General features: G+C 37.0%; 3 protein-coding genes across 4 annotated transcripts; 1 reads left to right on the forward strand and 2 right to left on the reverse strand.

Annotated features, from left to right (window-relative positions):
* The first annotated feature begins 1,812 nt into the window (after positions 1–1,812).
* Positions 1,813–13,089, forward strand: LOC103453473 (COP1-interacting protein 7-like). 2 transcript variants are annotated; one of them, XM_029091813.2, is made up of 13 exons: positions 1,813–2,247; positions 2,826–3,005; positions 3,378–3,498; positions 3,577–3,616; positions 4,188–4,240; positions 4,318–4,370; positions 5,103–5,255; positions 5,357–5,520; positions 5,852–7,341; positions 9,590–10,525; positions 11,055–11,454; positions 12,515–12,577; positions 12,691–13,089. In XM_029091813.2, exons 1-13 carry the CDS (start codon positions 2,189–2,191, stop codon positions 12,756–12,758), a joined length of 3,780 nt encoding a protein of 1,259 aa, XP_028947646.2. In that variant the 5' UTR covers positions 1,813–2,188; the 3' UTR covers positions 12,759–13,089. The 2 variants fall into 2 exon arrangements, with proteins under 2 accessions (XP_028947646.2, XP_028947647.2); XM_029091814.2 differs by having other exon boundaries at positions 2,027–2,247; positions 3,577–4,087.
* A 469-nt stretch (positions 13,090–13,558) lies between these two features.
* On the reverse strand, positions 13,559–15,848 carry LOC103432342 (putative protein phosphatase 2C-like protein 44). Its single transcript, XM_008370527.4, has 5 exons — positions 15,676–15,848; positions 14,802–15,086; positions 14,284–14,536; positions 14,067–14,176; positions 13,559–13,975 (listed from the first exon to the last, which is right to left on the reverse strand). Exons 1-5 carry the CDS (start codon positions 15,706–15,708, stop codon positions 13,838–13,840), a joined length of 819 nt encoding a protein of 272 aa, XP_008368749.3. The 5' UTR covers positions 15,709–15,848; the 3' UTR covers positions 13,559–13,837.
* Positions 15,849–18,627: 2,779 nt separating this feature from the next.
* Positions 18,628–20,346, reverse strand: LOC103432335 (large ribosomal subunit protein eL14z-like). Its single transcript, XM_008370523.4, has 5 exons — positions 20,204–20,346; positions 19,974–20,075; positions 19,159–19,288; positions 18,963–19,075; positions 18,628–18,845 (listed from the first exon to the last, which is right to left on the reverse strand). Exons 1-5 carry the CDS (start codon positions 20,204–20,206, stop codon positions 18,792–18,794), a joined length of 402 nt encoding a protein of 133 aa, XP_008368745.1. The 5' UTR covers positions 20,207–20,346; the 3' UTR covers positions 18,628–18,791.
* Between the last annotated feature and the right edge of the window lie 1,969 nt (positions 20,347–22,315).

Raw genomic sequence — 22,315 nt, forward strand, 5'->3', positions numbered from 1 at the left:
TTGCGAGCCTCAAGGCCTACATCTAAGGCCCTACAAAGGCACCTTTCAAAACCAACTCTATCATCTTCTTGCAGCACATCAGCAAGCAAGAGCTCGACTATATATCCAAAGTGCCAATCCTTTAAGGAGATATGCTGAGAGCCAATGAGTCATCTCCGGAGAATTCTTCGCCTTGAACAACTATCTAATTTGGCATGAAGAAAAACCCAAATCGAGTCCCCAAGTTTGATGTTAATTAAGAATTTGATATTCTCACCCAACCCAACTATATTAGTTATGTGCATACCAAGGTTAGGAGGAAAGACCATGGCATCTAGAAACATATGACTTTTAATATTGAAATTAACATATATAAGCGTCAGACCGACCTAAACATGCACCCTTTAATTTCATTGTGTATTTAATCATTTATGGTAGAGTTTTTACTCATCGTGCCTCATACTCCTTTCCCATGAGTCATGATCATACAAAATTGTAGCCACAAGAGTTTAATAAATAAATATTCACTGTCAATGCTATCCTCTCTCACTTGAAGAAAGAAAGAGACACAATGTTGATGTGATGTGGGAGAGATTAATTATTTCTAATATTATGAAATGATTGTGTTCATTATGAGATAGGATGAACACCGTGTAATTCGATCCCAATTGTTTCATTAATAAATTTTTTTATTGTAACTAATGAATATGAATGTTTTTCTTATTTGGGGAGAGAAAGAACCATTCTAAGAGAAGCTCGTATTCGTGTAGTCACTCGTGCTAGCTATGTGGTTCTATTCATATAAGGAATATTGTTTACGTATTGGCGGTGCCACATTAAAAGCTACCATGGGCTAACGCCCAGGTTGCTTTTGGTGGAAAGAGAAAATCTTATATGAAATTTTTAGTACTTTCCGAATGTAACTCACCGTATACTTGGTCACTAAGCTTAATTATCTGAGTTTAATTATATGAATTTATATATTACAATTTATAAACCATCTCTTTTTCTTACACTCTTTTTCTCATCATTTATTGTACATATTTGTTTCAAGTTTGATTTTATTTGAATTTTAACACGTATTTGTTAATAACGAAATATTCTTAGCTCACCCAATGAAAATTTTCTTAGGCTAGCTAATATTGTGAAAAATATTCTCCATTTATAAAATTTAAATATTTAAGATAGCCCACCTGGAAAATTTTTCTTACTTCACCCTTACACATAAGACTTGATTGTATAGAAAAATTTCTTGTGAAGAGAGGTTTGAACTTTAAATATATTCCAACTTTATAAACATATGAACCATTAGATTAGCAGCAACATATGAATTTGAAGTTAACTCTTTTACTATTAGTATAAGTTACCACAAACTTAAGTTATAAGTTGGTTAATCTTTTCATTCATAAATCTTCCTCCTGTTTTTGTAACATATTACTATCAACAACAAATTTTAGAGTAAATGCGATACCTTTACTATCTTTATGAACAAGGAATCTTTCATGAATGCTTCAATTCAAACTCCCAACATGTATATATTACTTAGTTATTCATTACTTGCATTCCTAATATATACACACACATCTCATTCATTTTGCTTATCAAAAATTAGCTCCAAGAAATTTTACTTGTCAAGTTAAACACTCATTTGGTTGAAATTAAACACCAACCACTTGCCAAAAATTTAACTTAGTGGGGACCCTGGGATGCCTCAACGGCTCCAATGACAATGAGATGGGCAATTCGGTAATTTCATCATCAAAACAGTGTCCCATCACCAACTATAATATGATGTATCATATATATAATATGATTTTTTGTCCTTTTCGTCTCGGCACCGCTCGGCACCGCTCGTCAACTTTGCTGATTTTCCTAATTTACCCTTGATTTATCTCGTATCCACAGTAATCTGCCACCATGCGTAAAGTCTTTGTTCCACTCTCTCATCTGCCACCATGCGTGAACTCTTTGGATCCCCTCTCTCTCTCTCTCTCTCTTCAGTCTACAAAGCTCACTTTTTTAAGCTGACACAGGCCTTTTCTCTTCTGAATTTAATCTGAAATTTTATCGTCCTTTATCTCTGAGCCCATTTTTTCCTCACAAATTTGCTTGACCTTTCCACGCTTTCCCAATGAGTCCCTGATCCCACTTTCCTGTATTGGTTCTAAAACCCTGGGCTCAATCCTCCCCAACCCACTTCCCTGTAAAGATGAAGTCTTCAACTCGGTTGGACTTGGCTCTGTTCCAACTCACCCCAACTCGGACCAGGTAATCCTTTCTTCTAATCAACTGGGTTTTTGATGAACTGTTTTTCTTTTTCTGTTTTTGGATAATAAAGACTTGATTTGGTATTTTTTGCAATTGGTAAAGTATTGCGTTATGAGCAATGTCTAAAGTTGGAAATTTACTACTTTTTGGATTTTGATATGATTGTTGGTGTTTTGGAATTGGATCTTTTGGTGTTTTATTGGATATCTATGTTATGTGTGTATTTTGTTTTGTCATTGCATGTGTGGAAGTGTTTGCTTATTTGGTACTCAATCTTTTCTGGCCTGCTTTGTTTTTTGTTCAGTTTGCATACCTTGATGAATTATAGTGTCCATTAGTTTAAATTCATTTGGAGGTACATTTGGTGGACATGTGTAGATTTATTGATTGAGAAGCCGCAAGCATTTGTATTCGAACCTAAACAAGGAAAGATTTTGATGAAAGTGGCACTATTTTTTTATTGCTTATCCTGTTATGTTTCGAGTTTATTATGCGAAAATATGATTGTGAAAGTTAAAGTGGTGCCAAATTGTTCTTCATTTTGATATTTTTTTGCCCCTTTCCTTCCATTTTGACAGGTGCGATCTGGTTATATCCGCAAATGGAAAGACGGATAAAATAGCTTCCGGTTTGTTGAATCCATTTCTGTCCCACTTGAAGACTGCGCAAGAACAGATGGCCAAGGGTGGTTATTCAATTATTCTTGAGCCAGAGTCCGGCAGTGATGCAACATGGTTTACAAAGAGTACGGTGGAAAGGTCTGTAATGGAATCCAGTGCCCCTCTACTATTTAGGGTATTTGCAACATGTTTGATAAGTGCATAAGTTTGATCTTCTCAGCTAAGCACACCAACTAGAAATTGTAGGGTAACATGACTATTGTATGCAATGCATGCTTGATCTCTAATTTTGAACCCCTTCTCATTTTGAAGTGTAAATGCAACTGATTTCTCTATATTTGTCATCAAATGTGTTAAAAGCTCTTACTTGACTACCTTATAGGCTCAACATTTCATCTTACGAACCTATGAATGTTGCCAGAGCTTTACATGCAATATCTTGTGTGCTGCAATGATATTTCTCTCCCCGGAAAATTATCATACTGTGCTAATACGTGAAGTGAATCTTAGGTTTGTTCGCTTTGTGAGCACCCCAGAGATCTTGGAACGGGTGTACACTTTAGAATCTGAGATTTTACAGATTGAAGAGGCAATTGCAATTCAAGGAAATAATGAGATGGGACTTAATCATGTAAGTAAAATCTTTTAGTCATCAATGATCTGTGTGTGGTATGTCATAGAAAAGTCAGTCTCCGTTTCTTTGTGGCAGGTAGAGGACAATCATGGAAAACCTGTAGATAGCGTTGAAGGTAATGTTGAAAAAACAACTAAACAATGTCACACAATGATTTTATTATTAGTCAAGTAAGATTTTTTTTGCCGTTTCTGTTTTCTTTCAATTTTGCACTGGACAGCTGATATTTAAGTTGTATACCCTTCCCACTCAACACACTTGATGCAGATAGTTCTAGTGGTCCCAGCTAATGCGCCTATCAGGTGGCGACAGCCCCTAACTTTCCGACCATGCTTCACCATAAAACCAGTTTTTTTCTCTCTTATGCAAGCTTTGCCTTTGGGGTCTATGTAGGAAAAAAGGAGGGTGTTGAGGTACAAGAGGGGGTTAACGGGGAAAGTTTCAAATGCTTATTCATATCAGAACATGAAGTCTGGTGAAAGTTTCACTGGGCTTCTATCTCTTTCCTCCCTTTTCCCACTTCATTTTTGTTTCAAATAATGGGAAGCAAATACTCGGTCAACTAAGCTCAGTGATCTGTTGTCATGTATGTTTTAGTTTCCAATTAAAAAGACTCTAGTTCCTTCTTTGTTTCTCTAGTTAATGGTCCATCTACTAGATTGTGATCCCCAAATTATTTATGACAGGAAACATGCTTTTGTTAGATGCTAATGAAGAGAAAGCAATTGTCCTTTACCAGGTTTAAATTTATACCTTTTTATTTCATTTCTGTTGGTTGTTTAATGTCTGATTTGGTTTCTCTTATAAAACTGGCAGCCTGATGCCCAACCTGAAGCAAATGGACCCACTGCACAAGGGGAAAATTCAAAGTATTTACCATCTCTCTCATATTCTCTTGTGATGCTCCAAATCCCATGTACTGTGCCCTTCATGCGTTAAATTTACCATGAAAAGTAAACTATTGGTCAAGGGCTCATCACATGTGATCTTGAAATTTTAGGCATCACTTCGAACCTAAATTCCCTTTGATTATCCTGCTGCCATTTCAAGTAAACCAGGGAAGCATATGGGCGTATGGAACCTCCTCCCCCTTATGGCTCCTTAATATATAGTTGAAGGGTGGTTATCATTTGCTAAAAAAGAAAAAAATGGTAAACTATTGATGCCCGAAGAAGAAGAAAAAACATGGTTTGTATCATATTTCTATAAGTCTGATGGAAAAAAGAAGTTAAAGGGTCAGCACACACATCTTCATCTACTCACCAACATAATTTCTATTGATGAGATTCGATCCAATGGAGGGATGTTTAGTTTCTCGCCACTATGCATTGCATCACATATTATTAGGGTATTTCCTTGTTTACTGTATAGCTCTTGTATATGACCTTCTGCTTTCATCTCCCACATAGGATCTAGAAAGGAGTCAAAGGACTAATTTTAATTTTTTTATGTTCACTGCAATGGTTATGGTATTGATCTCTTCATGTCATAAGTATTCTTTCATCACTGTTATGATATAATTGTATTTGTGTTTTAATTTTTCTCAGTAATAAGAATAACATTATTGCAACTGCTAATCCATTCATCTAATAATATGGTAGAGTTCAGCTTTTAAAAGTCCTGGAGACACGCAAAACTATGCTGCAGAAAGAGCAAGGTATGGCTTTTGCACGTGCTGTTGCCGCAGGTTTTGACGTTGATCATTTGGCACCATTGATATCATTTGCTGAATGCTTTGGGGCTTCACGCTTAATGTAAGTAGAATTTTTTCCACTGGCTACTTTACCATTAACACGTGGCTGAATATTTTATATCAGAATCTTTCCTGATAATGTTAACTTTATCAATCTAACAGGGATGCTTGTAGAAGATATAAGGAACTTTGGAAAAGAAAGCATGAAACTGGTCAGTGGCTTGAAATTGAAGCTGCTGAAGCAATGGCTAACCGATCAGAAGTCTCTGCCATGAATGCATCAGGCATAATGCTTTCGAGTGCGACCAACCAACAAGTAACTGCAGGTAGGAGTACAAATTATAAGAGGTATCCTACCAATAAGTAACTAACATAATTCATCATTGGGACACTGCTCTATTATTGTCTGAGTCTTAAATAATTAGACAGGATCATTAATTTCAGTTGTAAAGAGGAAGTGTGTGAAGCTCTATTTGGGTCACAAATATGTGGAGAATCTAATGTTTTGACTTTGAGAAGGGCCCCATTCATCACACTGCATGGATTTATTATAATCATTTTCCAAAATTATGTAGTATCATGTTTGCTCATTGTCATCTGTCTTTGCTCACTACTTTTAGGCCTAGCTGAAAAGATTTTGTCTGCTTGTTTGTACAGAAGAAAATCCTCCCATGGAGCATCAACCACCATTAAGCCACCAAGAATATTTTCCTGGCCAGTTTCCCCATCAGATGTACCCTCCCTGGCCTGTTCATTCTTCTCCAGGTGCATTACCAGTGTATCCACCATATCCTATGCAAGGCATGCCTTATTATCAGAATTACCCAGGAAGTAGCCCATTTTTTCAGCCACCTTATCCAACAGTAGAAGATCCTAGACTCAATCAAGGTCAAAGAATACAGAAAAGGCACTCCATGGATAGCAGTAGCGGAAATACTGAATCAGATGATCCGGAGTTGGAGAAGGGGTTTTCAAAAAGTCACGAATCAGGAAAGAAGGCTACCCGCTCAGGTAAAAAGCAATCAGGCAGGGTTGTCATTCGGAACTTAAATTACATCACTGCAAAGGGGAAGAACTCTTCAGATAGCGAATCAGCTAGTGACTCTCAAACTGATGAGGACAATGGAGATTTTGAGGGTGGCATTCCAGAGAAGAAGGTTATGCACCCTCATAAATCCTCGAAAATGAAAGAAACTGTTCCTATGAAGGAGGGAGATGAAGGGAACTGGCAGGCATTTCAAAATTTCTTACTCAGAGATCCTGATGAAGACAGACACGATCTTGACCAAGGCATGTTTTCTAATGAAAAGAAGAGTCAACTGAAAAGACGACAAACTAACCTGGGGGATGATCCTTTAGTTTCTGGTGGTCGAGATAGGGGAGAAATTCAAGAAGGAAATACAACAGATATTAATAAATTTAGTGGAAATGTTACCCGCATGCGAAAGTCATCAAATGATCAAATGTTGATATCTGCAAGAGATGATCAGTTGGGTCACGGTAATGGGCAAATGGATTTACAGACTACAGAAATAGATGGCAGAAGGGGTGGTTATAGAAGGGCTGCCACTGATGATTTTATGATTCATGGACATAATAACCAGTCAGGTTTTACAAGTTCTCCCTCGGATCCGCTTGCAATAAATGGATTTGATCGTGCAACCAACAGTTTGGATAGGAGGTCTTCTCACATGGATGATGATTCATACATAGTTCCATTGAGGTCAATTTCACTAGACCATCTCGAAAACAATGACAGAAATGCTATTGACATGGGCTCTGAGTTCCCATCAGCAGCTCAGAAGGTGGAAAACTCCCAAGTTAATTATGAGCCAGATGAATTGACTTTAATGCCTGAGCGTGGTGCAGAGAAGGGTTCAACGGGCTACAACCCTGCTTTGGATTATGAAATGCAAGGTGCTTCTCTGGATAAGAAGCATAAGGAGGTTTTGAGTGACAAGCAAGGGTCTAAGAAGCCCAACAAGGATAAGAAATCAAAAATGGTTTCAGATAGTTCGGATAAGAAGATTGGGGGACCAATAAGGAGAGGAAAGCCCTCAAAATTGAGTCCTTTGGATGAAGCGCGGACGCGTGCTGAGAAACTAAGAAGCTATAAAGCCGATCTTCAGAAAATGAAGAAAGAGAAGGTTATTTATCATTTTCCTATCTGTTTTGCTTTTTCACAGAGTAAATTTACTAAGACCTCTCCTAGTCTTACAAAATTACATATGCTATTCTCCCATGATCCAAAGTTTAGAATTTTTCTTTTCGAAACATTTTGTTAGTATTATCTTTTTGACAGTTTTTTGAAGCCTTGGACTTGTAATTGAGTTTGAAAAGTTGTTATTTTTATTGGAAGTTCAAAAGTTGGATTTGTCACCAGACTCTCCACCATTTTGCACACCTATTTAAGAAAAGAATTTTTTTCCTCCAGATTTTTAATTGTTAAAATTATTAGAAATTATTCTGAAATCTACTATGACAAGGGAGGCTAGTATAGTTTCTTAAAATTGGAGGTATGTAATTTATTTGTTTGTTATAATTTCCCATAATGGTTGATTTCACTATGAAAAGTAGAAACCCTCAATGTTCTAAACTTGCTTTGCAGCAGTTGGCCATCGGGTAGGGGCCTAGCGCCCAGGGGACTAGGCGTTTTATTTTATTTTGATTAAATTTATTATATAAAATAAATTAGTGTCTACTTATACTTTAAAAAAAAATTACATATTTTATTAGGAAACTTAAATCATATAAAATGTCTTACGGATGCAGATACTTTTACAAGTTAGCCATGTCCTTGTCAGACACATTGCATGTTAGGACATCAACAAGTGTATCAATCCTGTATATCTCTTTAAATAATATAAAATGTGTCATAAAACTATGAAGCACTGGAACTTCTACAAGGTGGTCCTGTCCAAGGGCAGAACTAGAAATTTTTTAGAGGGTGGGCTAACTTAAAGATTTATTGTTCTATTTTTTTGGTTTATAAAACGAAGAACTGATGAGTACAATTTTTTTTAAATGAAAACATGGACAATTGAAAGTTATAACATAAAACCAGACGTTGATTGACAAGTATGATACATACAGATATGTACAAACAGAGAAGTGAAACAAAAGAATCAAGAAAAAAAGCTAAAATCGATTGTTTTAAATTGTAACTATAATTTTTTACAAATAATAACAAAAAATGAACTTAATGAGCTAAATAAATAATGGCCTACATTTGAAAATAGATAGGTATATAGACAAACAATTTGATTGTCCCACCAAAGCCTACATGCCCTACAGCCTATGGTAGCCTGAATGTGGTTCTGCTTTGGTCCTATCCATGTCATTTTTCTTCAGAAGGTGGAGTCCGTACGGCTGTGCCATTCTAGAGAAGATAGGAGAAGATGGAATTTAGAAGGCTCTGGCCAGTTCACTTGCAAATCCTATAACTCTTTCCTTTGCAACAATGATGTTGTGCAACAATTTCCCCCTTTCGCTCAGATATGGAAAGCAAAAGTGCCTCCAAAAGCCAAAATCCTTGTGTGGCTAGTGGCGCTTGGGAAGGTTAATACTTGTGATCAAGTCCAAAGACGAATGCCTTTTGCATGCTTCTCCCCCCATTGGTGCACTTTGTGCAAATCCGGGGAGGAAAGCGCCAACCATGTTTTCCTCCATTGTCCGTATAGCATTCAACTCTGGTGGAAATTGCTCAAGGAAGCCGGTGCAAGATGGGTCACCCCAAAGGGTTGTTTTGAGCTCCTAAGCACTAAATTCGAAGGACTAGGGAAAGGGAGGAAAGCCAAAACTTTGTGGGGATCTCTGTTGATGGCCCTCTTCTGGAACATTTGGTTGGAGCGTAATAAAAGAGTCTTTGAGGATTACAAGGGAGTGGGGGTTGAGGAGCTTTGGGATAGAGTAAAACACTGGGCACCCCTTTGGGCTTCGGTTTCAGTGGAGTTTAGAGATTACAATTTCTCTTCTATTTTTAGGGATTTGTTAGCAGCCGTTATTTGATTTGGTCTAGCTTTTCCTCTGTTCAATTAGTTTTCTTAAGGGGTCCTTGCTAGTTCTCTTATAGCCCCAGGTGGATATCTTTTCCACGTGGTTTACTTTTTCTCTTTTGGAGAGTGGGAAAGAGTTCACAAATCAGAATGTTATAACTTTAAATCATTAGTAAAAATTAAAGTTCACATATTATAAAAAAAAATGTAATTGTTTGTTGCTTTCAATTTATCACTGATCCTATTTGTTATGCATCATAACTTATTTCCTGGGTCTGGTGTCCATGTCTGTGCTACAAGAGGTTATATGTGTTGTACAATTGGCTTAACATGCTTTATGCTAGCTAGTTTATCGGGTTAATTCATAACCTTTTTCAATTTTTGCACTTTCTGTTATCAGGAAGAAGAAGAGATGAAACGGCTGGAAGCTTTAAAGATACAGAGGCAAAAGAGGATTGCTGCTCGAGGTGGTACCATCCCTGCTATGTCACCATTGCCCTCACTACAAACTAGGAAACAAGGGCCGACAAAACTATCTCCGAGTACTCACAAAGGATCAAAGTTTAGTGATTCAGAGCCAGGGTCATCATCTCCTTTGCAAAGGATGCCCAACAAAACTGGCGTTGTGGGCTCCGCAGATGCTCACAAAACCTCCAAATCCAGCAAACTGAGTACCGGAAACCACTCTGCTGGACACAGGTTAACCCAGTCTGTATCTTCATTGCCTGAACAAAAGAAAGACATCGCCGGTGTTGCAAGTAATGCTAAGCCATCCATGGCACGGATTAGAAGATTATCAGAGCCTAAGGTAACTAACAGCCATCATGTTACTCCAGTGAAGCCGCGGAGTACTGTAACAGTATCAAAGCCAAAAGTTTCTGATGGGCCTGAGAGCAAGAAAATATCTGCTATCGTGAATTATGACAAAAGTAAGGCTGCTACTCTCCCCGAATTGAAAATCAGGACACCCAAGGGACCTGATGCTGCCCAGAGCACATCAACAACAAAAGGAACGACACAGAAAGATAATTCTGTGAAGTCTACTTCTGAAGGTGGTCAACTGAGGAGGAATGATGACAAAAATTCACACCGTAGTGATCAGGATGACAACCCAGGAATTGAGAAAACCGTTGTGATGCTTGAGAATCCCTCCATTCCTATAGTACATGCATATGAAGAAAAATTGGGGGATGTAAAAGGACAAAGTATTAGGGAGAAATCAGAGGATGTGTCAGAGTATGCTGCAATTCGGGCACCAGTTTCACCACTTACAACTGATACCATCAATAGGGAACCCACTCATGACCTATTACAGCAGAAAATTCAATCTCATGAGGTATGGCTGGGCAGATAACCAAGGACTTTGCTTACAGTTTTCAATTGTTAACCTTTACTGACTACAATTGACAATGATGGGTGTGATTGATCTGAAAATATTACAGCTAAATTTCAATGTTTACAGTGTTGAATATTGCAATTTCAATAACTGTGTGTGACACAAGAGGAAGATTCATGGGTTTTACATGGATGCATTGTATCAATCCTTGGTCATTGTTCCCAGCTAACAACAGTGCAGTTTATATGAGTCCTTACTATTACTACATGTGAAGTTCAAAAGGCTTTTTATTTTTATTTATTTTATGTTTCCTAGTCATAGCATCCGAATTTCATTTGCAATTTAATTGCTTTGGTTATTTTTTTGGGTGTTATGTAGGTTGTTAGGCTTTTCTCTTTGTCTGCCTATTGGAAAAGAATATATTTTTATATTTTGGTCATATCATTAATTTTGGATCAATTTCCAAGTGGTCCTTGTGCAAATGTTTATTGATGATCTAATATTTTTGTATAACCACTTTGATGGATAGGGCACCGTGAGTAATATGCAGAAGGAAGCAGCAAAGTCTCCAAGCAATAGCATCGTTGGAAAACCGTATCAAGCTCCTTATGTGCGAGTTTCTTCTCTGGAAGATCCATGTACTCAGAATTCTGAGTACGGAAAAGCACCCCCAAACTTAGAGACAGTGGCAACAGGCACAGTGACCATAAAAGCGTTTGTATCTGAATCTAGTAACCTGGAAAAGATTCCAGAAGCAATTGAAAGGCCTCAGGCAAAGGAATCATCAAAAGGGTTTAGACGGCTGTTAAAGTTTGGGAAAAAGAACCATGGCTCATCATCGGGAGAACGTAATGTTGAATCAGATTACGGCAGCATAAATGGTACTGAGGCAGCTGATAATGGGACAAACAATGTTTCTTCAAGTGAAGGTAACTTTGCATTATGCCTTTAAAACATATAAACAAAACATTTTGATGACTGATCAGTCATTATGCGTGGTAGACAGAATTTGAAGTGTGATTAACATTACGGAAAGAATAAAAGAAGACTAATGAAAAATTGCAGCTATAACTAAGTGTGTCAAGACAGGAAAGTTAAACAAATCTGAAATCCACACGATTTAGGTTGGATTTGGATATGTGGACTTGATAAAATAGCGATTCAGCTTGTGTTGACTAAAAAATGTCGTACCCAGTGCACAAGGCTCCCGCTTTACTCAGGGTCTGGGAGAGGTGAATGTCGGCTAGCCTTACCCCCATTTATGGAGAGGCTGCTCCCAAGTCTCGAACCCGAGACCTACCGCTCATGGGCGAAGGCACTTGCCATCGCACCAAGTGCTGTACCATTTTGCTCAATCTAAACTCTCGAAACTAAAGTACATACGATTCTCATTGAGAATATTACACTTTTCATTGTGCCGGTTAAACCTTATACCATCCAAATCCATTGTAGATTAAATATTTCTAAAACCGTCTCCTTAAAAGAATGTCTAATTCATGTGCCTCCGTTTTCTGATTGTCAAAAACTCACTCCGGATACTGTAGGGTTTTGATGCTCCCCTCTGACACGGCCAATGAGTGCCCAATGCATGTGTAATCTCATATTAGTGTCCAATGTGGCACATAGAGAACTAGTTCAGCTTTTCTTGTGCAGTTCCAGGAACTCTGCTTCCATTCAATACTAAGAGTCACAAGTGAAGAAAAAAAGAGTGAATGAAATGTTTTGCTGGTGTGACTTTTGGCTGGGAGTTCGCTTTGCTTTGTTTTGTGCGCTCTTGTGTTGCACGAGTTTTTGATTGCCGTCTCTCCTGTGTTTTTTGTTTGTCATCACTAAGTTTCTGTTCATTTACGAAGATTGCAAGTCACTGGTTTGTGAAAAAATGGGAATTTGTAATGTCAAAGGGGGGATTGTAGGTCAGTGGGAGGTTATTTATGGAGTTTGATCTCGAATACTACTTAAGCTGACTCATTTTTTTATGCTCCTTTCCAGTGTTTACATTAAAGAATCTGATCTCACAAGATGAAACCCCTAATTCCAGCTCTACACTCAAGTGTAAGTGTTTACAATCTCTGCAACATGCGTTCCTTCGTTCATTCATTTTTCTTTTCTTTTCAATGTTTCACTAATTCCAGTTGCGACTTACAAGTTCTTTCATATGGTTACAGCTTCTCGCCATTTCTCCTTGTTGTCACCATTCAAAAGTAAGACCAGCGAAAAGAAGCTGACAACGTAACGATGTGAATGCTTATGAAATTGAAGGTGAAGAAGCAACAAACCTTCTCTTATTTTGCCACCACTTGGCCGCAATCTCAGTCATCAAAGCTATACAAATTTTCCTCTCCTCTATGTTTGAAAGTAAAATCTTAGTTTTGTTGTTGTATAACTTGTCTTTGTACACTCATATTAGTTTGTTAGTGTTGCATGCGAATTCGTTTGCAGCTCTCCTCTGCGTAATTTGTAAACTCGACGATGATTGTTGTTGGACGGTTTGTTGTGAATGGGATTGATGTCTTGGGTTCTTGGATCTCACAGAGGAAAAATGAACAAAAATAGTGTTCCTACAATTGAAGTGTGGCTTATATTTTCTCTCCAATTTAAACCAAAAGAGTTGGAAAAATCCCAAATAGAATAGCTCCTTGATTTGTTACATTTTTTCTTTGTCACTCCTTAAACTGCTAGTCGTGTCTTTCTTCGGTACAAGCGATATTCTTACATTAATTTACACTAAGGGAAGGGAACGGCTGGAATTTGTGATGCAGCGGGTTGAGGAGAAGTGCCTTAACCGCCGGGGCAATCCATCACTTGCAAGTGTCAAGTCATGTATGTACTAGTAACATTAAAAAAAGTATCTTGCCTGACAAGTATCGTATATGTCAGATTGCTTTGTAAGAGAATGTCACCGATAAATCTTCACTCTTTGTTGCACAAATTGGTTAAGGAGAGCATTGCGCAACATTTAACTCGATGGGTTCACAATATTTCACCTTCAATCCTTTGTTTTTTGGGGGGTTTTTATCAATGGGGAAGGGAGAATTGAATTCAAACTCCGGGCGTCTTCTAGCAAAAGTTGGTTAATACTCACAGTTGCGAACCACTGAGGTCGGCAAAATCTCAGGTGCAAACGTTGTAAACTACCCTCTATCTATCGTTCGTCACGAGGACATTAAAATGGCTACACAGTAGAATAACCTTCATTTGGGGTTTTCTCAGGCCCTATCAGGTTTGGAGTTGTTTGAATGAGATTCAAATCAAACCCAAAAAGTGTCTAATACAAGATGAACAAACGAGTGCTCAAGCAAATTGTGTCGCATGTTAATCAAATCTGATGACCAAGCAAGAAATGCAGCCGCTGCTCATCCTATTTGACGCTTCTTCCGCCAAACACTCGGAAGCCTTCTGTGGATTTTCGATGTGCCGGATGAGATTCACAGCCTCTTGATTCTTCATTACCTGGAACAGATTATAGTCTATGGATTAGTTACTCTCTAATAGGAATAAAGTTTGGTAGAATGTGTGTGGGATAATAAAATGTCAGTGCTACCTCCCATATGCCAGTGCTTGCCAAAATGACAAATTCAGTGTCGGGATCAACCCTTTCAACCCCAACAACAAGGTCTGAGCTTTTGGAACTCTTGGTGTTTGCTGCATTACCTGCAATCTCACACTAACATGTTTACTTTTCGTACACGATTGTCACATCATCTGCCGTATCAGTTGGTGAATAAATTTGGCGACTATAGGGTTATGGTGCACTGTACCTCTAAAGAACCTGTGTGACCAACTTTTTTTGGTTGATTGCTTGTTCCTGCTGCCTATCTGACGAGCCAAACCATCTTTACACACAACTGCTCTATAGTCTCCCATGTTAGCTAATACAAGCTTTTCCCCGTCGATCACCAGTGCAGAAACTGAACCGACTCCATTCGTCTCCTCCGAGGCCTCTCTAACCTTCGATCTAGCACCAAGATAGGCTTTTCTCATTGTCTCCTTGCTCTTTCCCCTTATATGAGACTGCACATAGGAGGAAAACAAAAACAGAGACAATTGGGCAAAATTCAACAAATTCTTTTCTTTGTTATATGATGATAAATTCTCCTCTCCTATTGCGCACGCTCGAGCAATTCTAAAGTTGGTGTACTCCAAAGAGAAAATAAGGCAAAACCCCGTTCGCATGAGCCGGAACTAGTTGACAATTATCTTAATGAAAATTTTATTGTGATTACTTTAATTTGTGCTTAATCAAAAGGAAGTGTTCCCTGCAAATATATGGTTTTACCTCTTTAGGCTTCTTATCAAACAAATGTGACTGCATGTACTTGGTAACTCCGTCGCCAACCCGGGCATCAAAAACTCCAAAAAACCACAGCTCAAGCTCTTCAATTTGCTCTCTTTGAGCCACAACAAAGTCCGAATCGGAATCACCATAAGTAGCCGGTGATGTGTTGCTCTCAATGGTGTGATATCCATGTGAGACTGCAGGCATCATCCACGACGGTTTCTTTGCCATGGTGGCTTCTTTCTTCTTCCTCCCCTCACCACTTCTCATGAGGAAGCGTTTCAGCTGCAAAGCCGGAAACAACATTGTTAATAAAATTAAGAAAGAATTGCTAATAGTTAAGGACACGTACATACATACATATATATATATATATATAGAGGGAGAGAGAGAGACGATCTTTAGGGTAAAAAATTAGTGATAATCACATATGTATGCAAAGAAACCATCGAAACTTAAACTAAAAACAAGCAAAAAGACAAAAAATCCAACGTTTTTCTTTTTCTTTCGAGCAATATTCTAACTTAATCTAAATTTTAAGAAGAGATTCAAAGTTGAGTACAGAGAAGAACAAGTAAGATTTAAACAACTTGGCTACGTCCGGGTACGAAAATCAAACTTTGTTTATGGTAATTCCATGGGGATATAATAATAACAATTTCTTTTTTTTTTTTTCTTTGGTCATTTCCCATATTCCAAACACAATCGGCATATTCCATAATCTAGTACTACCATAATGCTTATCAGCCAAAACTCAAAAACCCAGAAATCAGAGTATTCAGATAGTCATTAGAAAGGCTAAACACTTTTCAAGAAAATGAAACATATGTATAGGAGCGCTCAAACGCTAACCGGAAAACACACGTAGACTTACCCTTTGCTTGATATGAAAATCTTTAACGCCCATGAACCCCCCCTGAATACGATCAGAGGCCCTTCGGTGATTATCTGGCTAATGGAGAAGATAATCACCTTCAGGCCAACAAAAATTAAGAGCTAAACTTGGCAAATACGACGGTTTGAAAGTATTGTGTTGGTAATGTAATTACAGTTCGGAGGCTATTTAAAGTCGATGAGGAGTCAATGCTGGTTTTACATTCATCTAGAGACATCCTATTTTTAGGGTTAATCAATGTATTAAAGAGATAATTTATTAGCTTTAATCATCTCTTAATCTGTTAGCAAGAAATTTAAACTCTGTAACTCCCCATTTGTGGATATCATGGTTCTGGTCAAATTTTACGTGGATATCTTGTTTATGGTTAAAATTACATTGTTTTATTTCCTGACCCTTTTTACAGCACATGCGAGTCTCACATATAAATGTAGTTAGCAATTATAGTACAAACAGGCCCTTTAAAAGAAGAGATTGTAAGACCTATTCCATATCGAACTTTAATAATCCGAACCGTCTATTTTGTAGTCTCGGTTCATAGATCATATATGCAAAAATTCAATTCAATCCGAAATCATTTGCCCATTTAATGGTCATGATGAAATTTCAATGTTTCTTATAATATAGTTAAAATCAATTTCTTTGAACTCAATTAGATGTTTCAAATATTTCCGATTTGGCTTATATTTTGCAAAGATGATCTATAAGTGCAACTTGAAAAATACACGGTTCAAATTGTTGAAGTTTGATGTGGTGTGGACCTCACAACTAATCCCTATTTTTTTGAATTTGTTACAAAATATATATCATATTTGAATAAATGTGAGTCGAACTTATGATTTTTTCACATCTAAAAGCCCAAATAAATGATTTTAGAAAAAAGACAGTAGCCTGACAACAAACTATAATTAAACAAACCTTAGAATGATCTATGAAATTTTCTTTATACAGCTTAGTTTTGTGATTAATTAGGCCAACCATCATTAAAAAAATATTTGGTAAAACTAACTATCATAATTTCAATTTGGTGACCCAGCTTTAATAAAAGTCTTTGAAGTTTCTTCCCTTTTTTAACTGAAATTAAAGACTAATTTTAGGCTTTATTGGCTCATGCCTTTTTAATTCCTTAGGATCTTTCTATTTTGGTTGGAAGCAACATCGTGTTTATTTTATGTGACTTTGAGGCCATTAGATCCCAAAGAAGATGTCATGTTACTTCATAATACGTGTGGTCTGCAAAATTATTCTACGTATTTCGTTGAATCTTCACCTTAAAATAATTTTCACAAATTTTAGTGAGGTTAATTCCAACTTTGAATCTATCCTTGATAACAAAATTGGAATCAAATTAAAGGTTTGAATTTTATAGTTTTGATTCTTTTACTAGTCCGGGTCGTGGCCGTGGACTTTGCAGTATGGAATGGAACAAATGGTAGACTTACGAAGGACGGCAAGAAAATGGCCTTTCGGCTTTCATTATGCAATGATTCTTCTTCTCAAGTTGATGGAGCTGTCAGCCTGTCATTGTCCATTTAAGACCTTGACTAATGACCACCTTCTCTCACGTTGCAAAGTTTCTACGACGGAACGATGAAATGCAATTTTTCGTGAATGCTACGTAACATTGAAGTTACACTTGAGAAAATGATATAATCTATATCAAGGCAAATGGTTAATTGTTAAGCGTACATTTGATGGTAAAATCGTTTTTTCTTTACAATTTTTGTGTTTTTTTTTAATACAAGAGATAGTGGCGAGGGGCATTGAACTTAGGGTGTCAGATGTCATGGTGAATGCTCTTAAAGCGTCTCCAAAGGAGATGTCAAAATATCCAAATAAGCAATAACGATAAAATAAAATAAAAAGACAATACCAATGTTTTTCAATTGAAAAGCCAAATCTGATGTGGCATGACATGAAATGACATCTCTTCCCCTTGCTGACAAATTTGACAGCAACTTCAAAATAATAATAATAATTATTATTATTATTAAGTAAATTTGGTTTTAATTCCGAAATTTCATTTTTTATGTTCTTTTTTTTTTCATGTAAATATGGGCTCTGGTGTGTTTCGGGTTTAGGCCCTATAAGGGTTGTGGTGTGGATTTGGGGATTTGACCTTGTGGTGTTCCTTAATTAGAGTAATGTTTTTGTCCATTTAGGCCCGTATTAAGCCTAGCACAATTATGGGCCATTTAAACGTATCTAGTTTCTCTTTAGGATTAAAGGTTTCACTAGCGGGCAAGTTTGTTTTCATCAAAGAGATAGTAGGTTGAAGGTCATGATATGTAAAGCAAACTGTATTGTTATTGAAAACAAATGTATTTCTTTTTTAATATTGCTTTTAATTTCATTTAGCAAAAGAGATTACATTCTTGTGTTTACATTTGAACTCAACTTTTTTGCAAGTTAAAATGCCACTAATTACAAGAGACTCTCACGGTTGCAAGGAGAATTCATGTCCAATCTGTTTTACGCAGACTAACCCACGACGCTGGACTAAACATTGGATTCATGTCCAATGATAACTTCACATACAGACGACCGAGCGATGCCGGAACTCAACCACAAGGTACCTGCCGGAACTTAACCACAAGGTGCCTGCGCACTTAACATACAGACAGACTACTGAGCAATTCCGGAGCTAATGCAAAAACTATCGAGATGAATGCGAGCCAACACTATGCTTAAGCTCTCATACAGGCCAAGGCTTAACATTGCACAAGAATGCCTTTTGTTGGCCGGAAGCTGAACTACGAAAACCAAACATGTAATGGTTGGGAAATTGCAACCGGGGACCCAAAAAATGGCTAACTGCTATTGGTCTCAAAACATATTTCAGACAATGAACAATAATAAGGGTGCAAAGACCACGCTCCAAAAGATAGCTAAAACATCGATTCCACATCACAATGACAAGACAAAGCAGAATGACAGAAAATTCACCCAATATAAGTTCTCCCTTTGTCAACAATATTAGAAACAAAAATTGCTCTTAAAAACTAAATTCGATCCAAGATCAACAACGGGATTACAATCCAGAGTACACTGAAAAGATTCCATAACAAAATTGTAAACCTCACGACTGAAATTGCTTAAGCTGTGGACTTTTTCAATTTTGCAAGCTCGCTCCTTACCAGTCCAGCCCTCTGCAAATCAGGGAAATATGTTACCTTGGGGCGGTTCAACATGACAAGGACAAGAAAACAATAGCAACCATCTAAAGGATTAAAATAAATGATGTCATGATAAAGAGCATAACCAACCTTAATCTTAGCCAACATGAGCTTGAATCGGTCAAAGTCGTTGAGAGCTGCTCTTCTCTTCTGAACAATCAGTTTCCTACCCCATGAGCTGTTCTCCCACTTCTTCTTCACATCTACCAACACTCAAACAATTATCAAAAAGGAAGGCGGGGGAATGAAAACAAGACCACTGTTATTTATGAGTAATAAAACGAACCAGCAGCTTCCATTGCGGCAAGCAATTCCTTCTTCTTGGGGACCCTCTTGATATCAATCTTGATGTCGGTGAGAGAAAGCCTCTTGAAGTTCATTTGGGACCTCACCATATCAGGAGCATCGACAAGAGCCTAGAAAGACGCACCAAGCACAAGTACGACAATCAAAACCATGATAAGCACAGATGATGTCAATGTAGAAGAAATATATAAAGAGTGAAATTCTCTGAAAGACTACCAAACATACGAGGAGGGGGGCAAAAGTTCGGGATGGATCCCAACCTGACTCCGACTGAAGTTATTAAGAAAGTGACATTAACCCAATAAAAAACTTAGGAATAACTGGATCAGCAATCAGCATTTGAATTTTGAAATATGATTCCTCACCACTTTGCGTGGTACACGCTGTCGACACGACAATAAACACCGAATTTCCTTCTAAGATGTAACTCCATTGAAGCAGATTTCAGTACAGATATATAAAGCAACAACTAAAGCAATACAAATTCCGAAAAACCTAACCGCTTTCGAAATCACTGAAAATTGACACGCACAGGTCCTAACAGAAGCTTTGATTCAAAATTCATCATAACATGCTTCACAGGTATTAGGCATGTGTAACGCAAGGGAATAAAAACAAAGATTCCCAATACCCATTTTCATATAATTATTAAAATCAACATCATATAAAACAACAAATCAAGCATAAATCAAGACAAAAATACAGACAATTAAAAAAACGAATGGAATTCTAAATTATTTACAAAAAAATAAAAGTGAAATTTGGAGATAACCAAAAAAGGAAGGAGAATGGTACCCTGTTCTGGTCAAGGACGTCGACGATGACGACGAGCTTCCCGTAGTCCTCTCCGTAGTTGACCAGAGCCACCCTTCCGATCTCGACGTACCTCTTGAAAGGCTGTCCAAACAACAACAAAAACAAAACACAACAGAACAGGGTGAGATCAAACAAGAAGAACGGAACGAGGTCGTATTAAAAGAGTATACAGAGAAGCCAAACGCCATGGATGAGGAGAGAGAGCTCACCATTTTTGGTTCTGGTGAAGCGTGTGATGTGTGAGAGAGGTCCGAGGAGGCGGAGCTTTGAAGAGAAGAGAAAATGGTCGCGGTGGGATTAGGGTTTTGCTTATGGGTCTTTGTAGTGTGCTCCGGACCGTTCGATTGGGTTGGCTTTTGTTATCGGTGTTGCTACTAATGGGCTTTACATGAAGACAAAGAAAGGCCCAAATTTATAATTGGGTCATTGTATACACCCAAGTTTTATCTTTGGATGCTCTTTATTTCTCCAGGAATTCAATTTCCTTTTACACATTTATTTGGACACCCAAAACATGTAACCTTCTGTTTTACTTTTTATGAGGCTTGTTTATAAGAAAAGTGGAGGGGGACGAAAGGTTGTAGATATTTGAATAATCCTGAAATCTAAAGAAAGAAGGAAACTGATGAGCAATGAGCGAGCCTCATCATCTGAATTTTAGAAAAACTAATGAAAATGGCTTGAAAACTTTGAGTTTTAACGATAAGGATAAAATAAAGGGTAAAGTGAATAGTACCATAATTGACTTTTTAATGTAAAAATGTGGTTTTTCGTTAAAGTAAACAGTACCAGTAGTTTTTCGTTAAAGTTCTCCTGAATTTTTTCTCATTCTCTTTTTACACAAATAAATTATTAACTTTATTGATGGGATGAAGTAATGAAGGCCAAGGTCTTAAAAACGAATGAATAAGATGAGATTAATGTAATTTCTCATTAGTACTCACCACTCAGTCATTTTGTTAAGATTTATTTAAGGTTATTTATTTATGTTTTAATAAATAATGAGTTGTTATATTCTTTACTTTAGACCATCTCCAACTCTTGAGTTTTAGCTCACATAGCACTCCGTGTTTGTATTTAATATATCCTTATAATATTAAGTTTATTAATTGAATGAAAATTAGAAGTGGTGTCTTCTGGTAAGAAGATGTGCTATTCTAATATGAAATTCAAATGAATAGCCATTACTTTTGACTCTTCATGTATAATCATGTGCTTTACAAAAAGACATCTCAACTTCCTTAAACAGGGAAGCCATCTATAGTAACATTTCATTGTTTACATAATCATACATAGAGTGCACTAAATATTAGATAGTCTCATTGAGTCCATATGAGAGAGTTTTAGCACAATTGTGGTTCATTTGAGCCTTATAATTTGGAGTGTTGCTATTACAAGGACATGGTTGTTGGGAAACAAACGCCGATTAACTATGAGTATCGTAGTGGGGCGTAAACTTGTCTTAATGATAGAATGTTATAAACATTCCTTGACCGATTTTTAGTTTCTCTAATCCATTATATCATGTTCATTTAACATTTAGTTGTTGATGTGTATGATTTAATTATGTATTTACTTCATGTTATTTTATAAATTTTATATGTGATTAATATAGCAATCAAACTCTAATTTTCCAACAAAAATATAGCATAATTGGTATCTCTCGAATATATGTAGTAGTCTTCACTCAACCCTAAAAAATTTGAAACAACGAAGTAGAAGAAGAAGAAGCAAATGATGCTTAGATAACACTTTAAATTTAGAGTAAATTATAGCAACGGTCCCTTAACTTTAACTCAATTGGAGCAGTGGTCCCTCAACTAAAAATTCATTACCATTGGTCCCTCAACTCACCAAAACATGCAACTATGGTCCCTCAATTAAAAATTCATTATCATTGGTCCTTCAAACTTTAATTTAACTAGGGAAATTGTCCCTCAACTTTAACCTAATTGGAGCAATAGTCCCTCAAGCTTTAACCCAATTGTAGCAATGGTCATTTCAACATAACTCATTTTGATAAAATTCTGACGAAGTTGACGAAAATGATCATACCTACATATTTTGATGAGTTGAGTGACCAATGATAATTTATTTTTAGTTGAGAGATCATTGCTCAAATTTGATTAAAGTTGAATGACCATGGCTACAATTTACTCTTAAATTTATTTTCTTTCCGTCCAAATTTTTGTTTAATGTGTTTGGTCTCGTAATGGTGGAATAATAGTACCCTAATCGTACCCTTGATTAAAAGGAAAAGGGTGACTCGTTGATATATAACCATTGCTTTCCCTCTTATCTTTCTCTCCAAAGCAAATTCT

Source organism: Malus domestica, chromosome 13, assembly GCF_042453785.1.
Source record: "Malus domestica chromosome 13, GDT2T_hap1".
NCBI lineage: Eukaryota > Viridiplantae > Streptophyta > Magnoliopsida > Rosales > Rosaceae > Malus > Malus domestica.

Bases quoted from the DNA above. Each gene is read 5' to 3' on its own strand.
- LOC103453473 (XM_029091813.2), top strand. From the start codon at position 2,189: ATGAAGTCTTCAACTCGGTTGGACTTGGCTCTGTTCCAACTCACCCCA. The intron at 11,455-12,514 runs GTAACTTTGCAT...GCTCCTTTCCAG, and splicing joins CAATGTTTCTTCAAGTGAAG to TGTTTACATTAAAGAATCTG. The intron at 12,578-12,690 runs GTAAGTGTTTAC...ATATGGTTACAG, and splicing joins TTCCAGCTCTACACTCAAGT to CTTCTCGCCATTTCTCCTTG.
- LOC103432342 (XM_008370527.4), bottom strand. From the start codon at position 15,708: ATGGGCGTTAAAGATTTTCATATCAAGCAAAGG. The intron at 14,537-14,801 runs GTAAAACCATAT...TCCTATGTGCAG, and splicing joins TTGATAAGAAGCCTAAAGAG to TCTCATATAAGGGGAAAGAG. The intron at 14,177-14,283 runs GTACAGTGCACC...GTGAGATTGCAG, and splicing joins GTCACACAGGTTCTTTAGAG to GTAATGCAGCAAACACCAAG.
- LOC103432335 (XM_008370523.4), bottom strand. The intron at 19,076-19,158 runs GTTCGTTTTATT...GAGTGTTGGTAG, and splicing joins TGCCGCAATGGAAGCTGCTG to ATGTGAAGAAGAAGTGGGAG. The intron at 18,846-18,962 runs GTTGGTTATGCT...CCTGATTTGCAG, and splicing joins TCATGTTGGCTAAGATTAAG to AGGGCTGGACTGGTAAGGAG.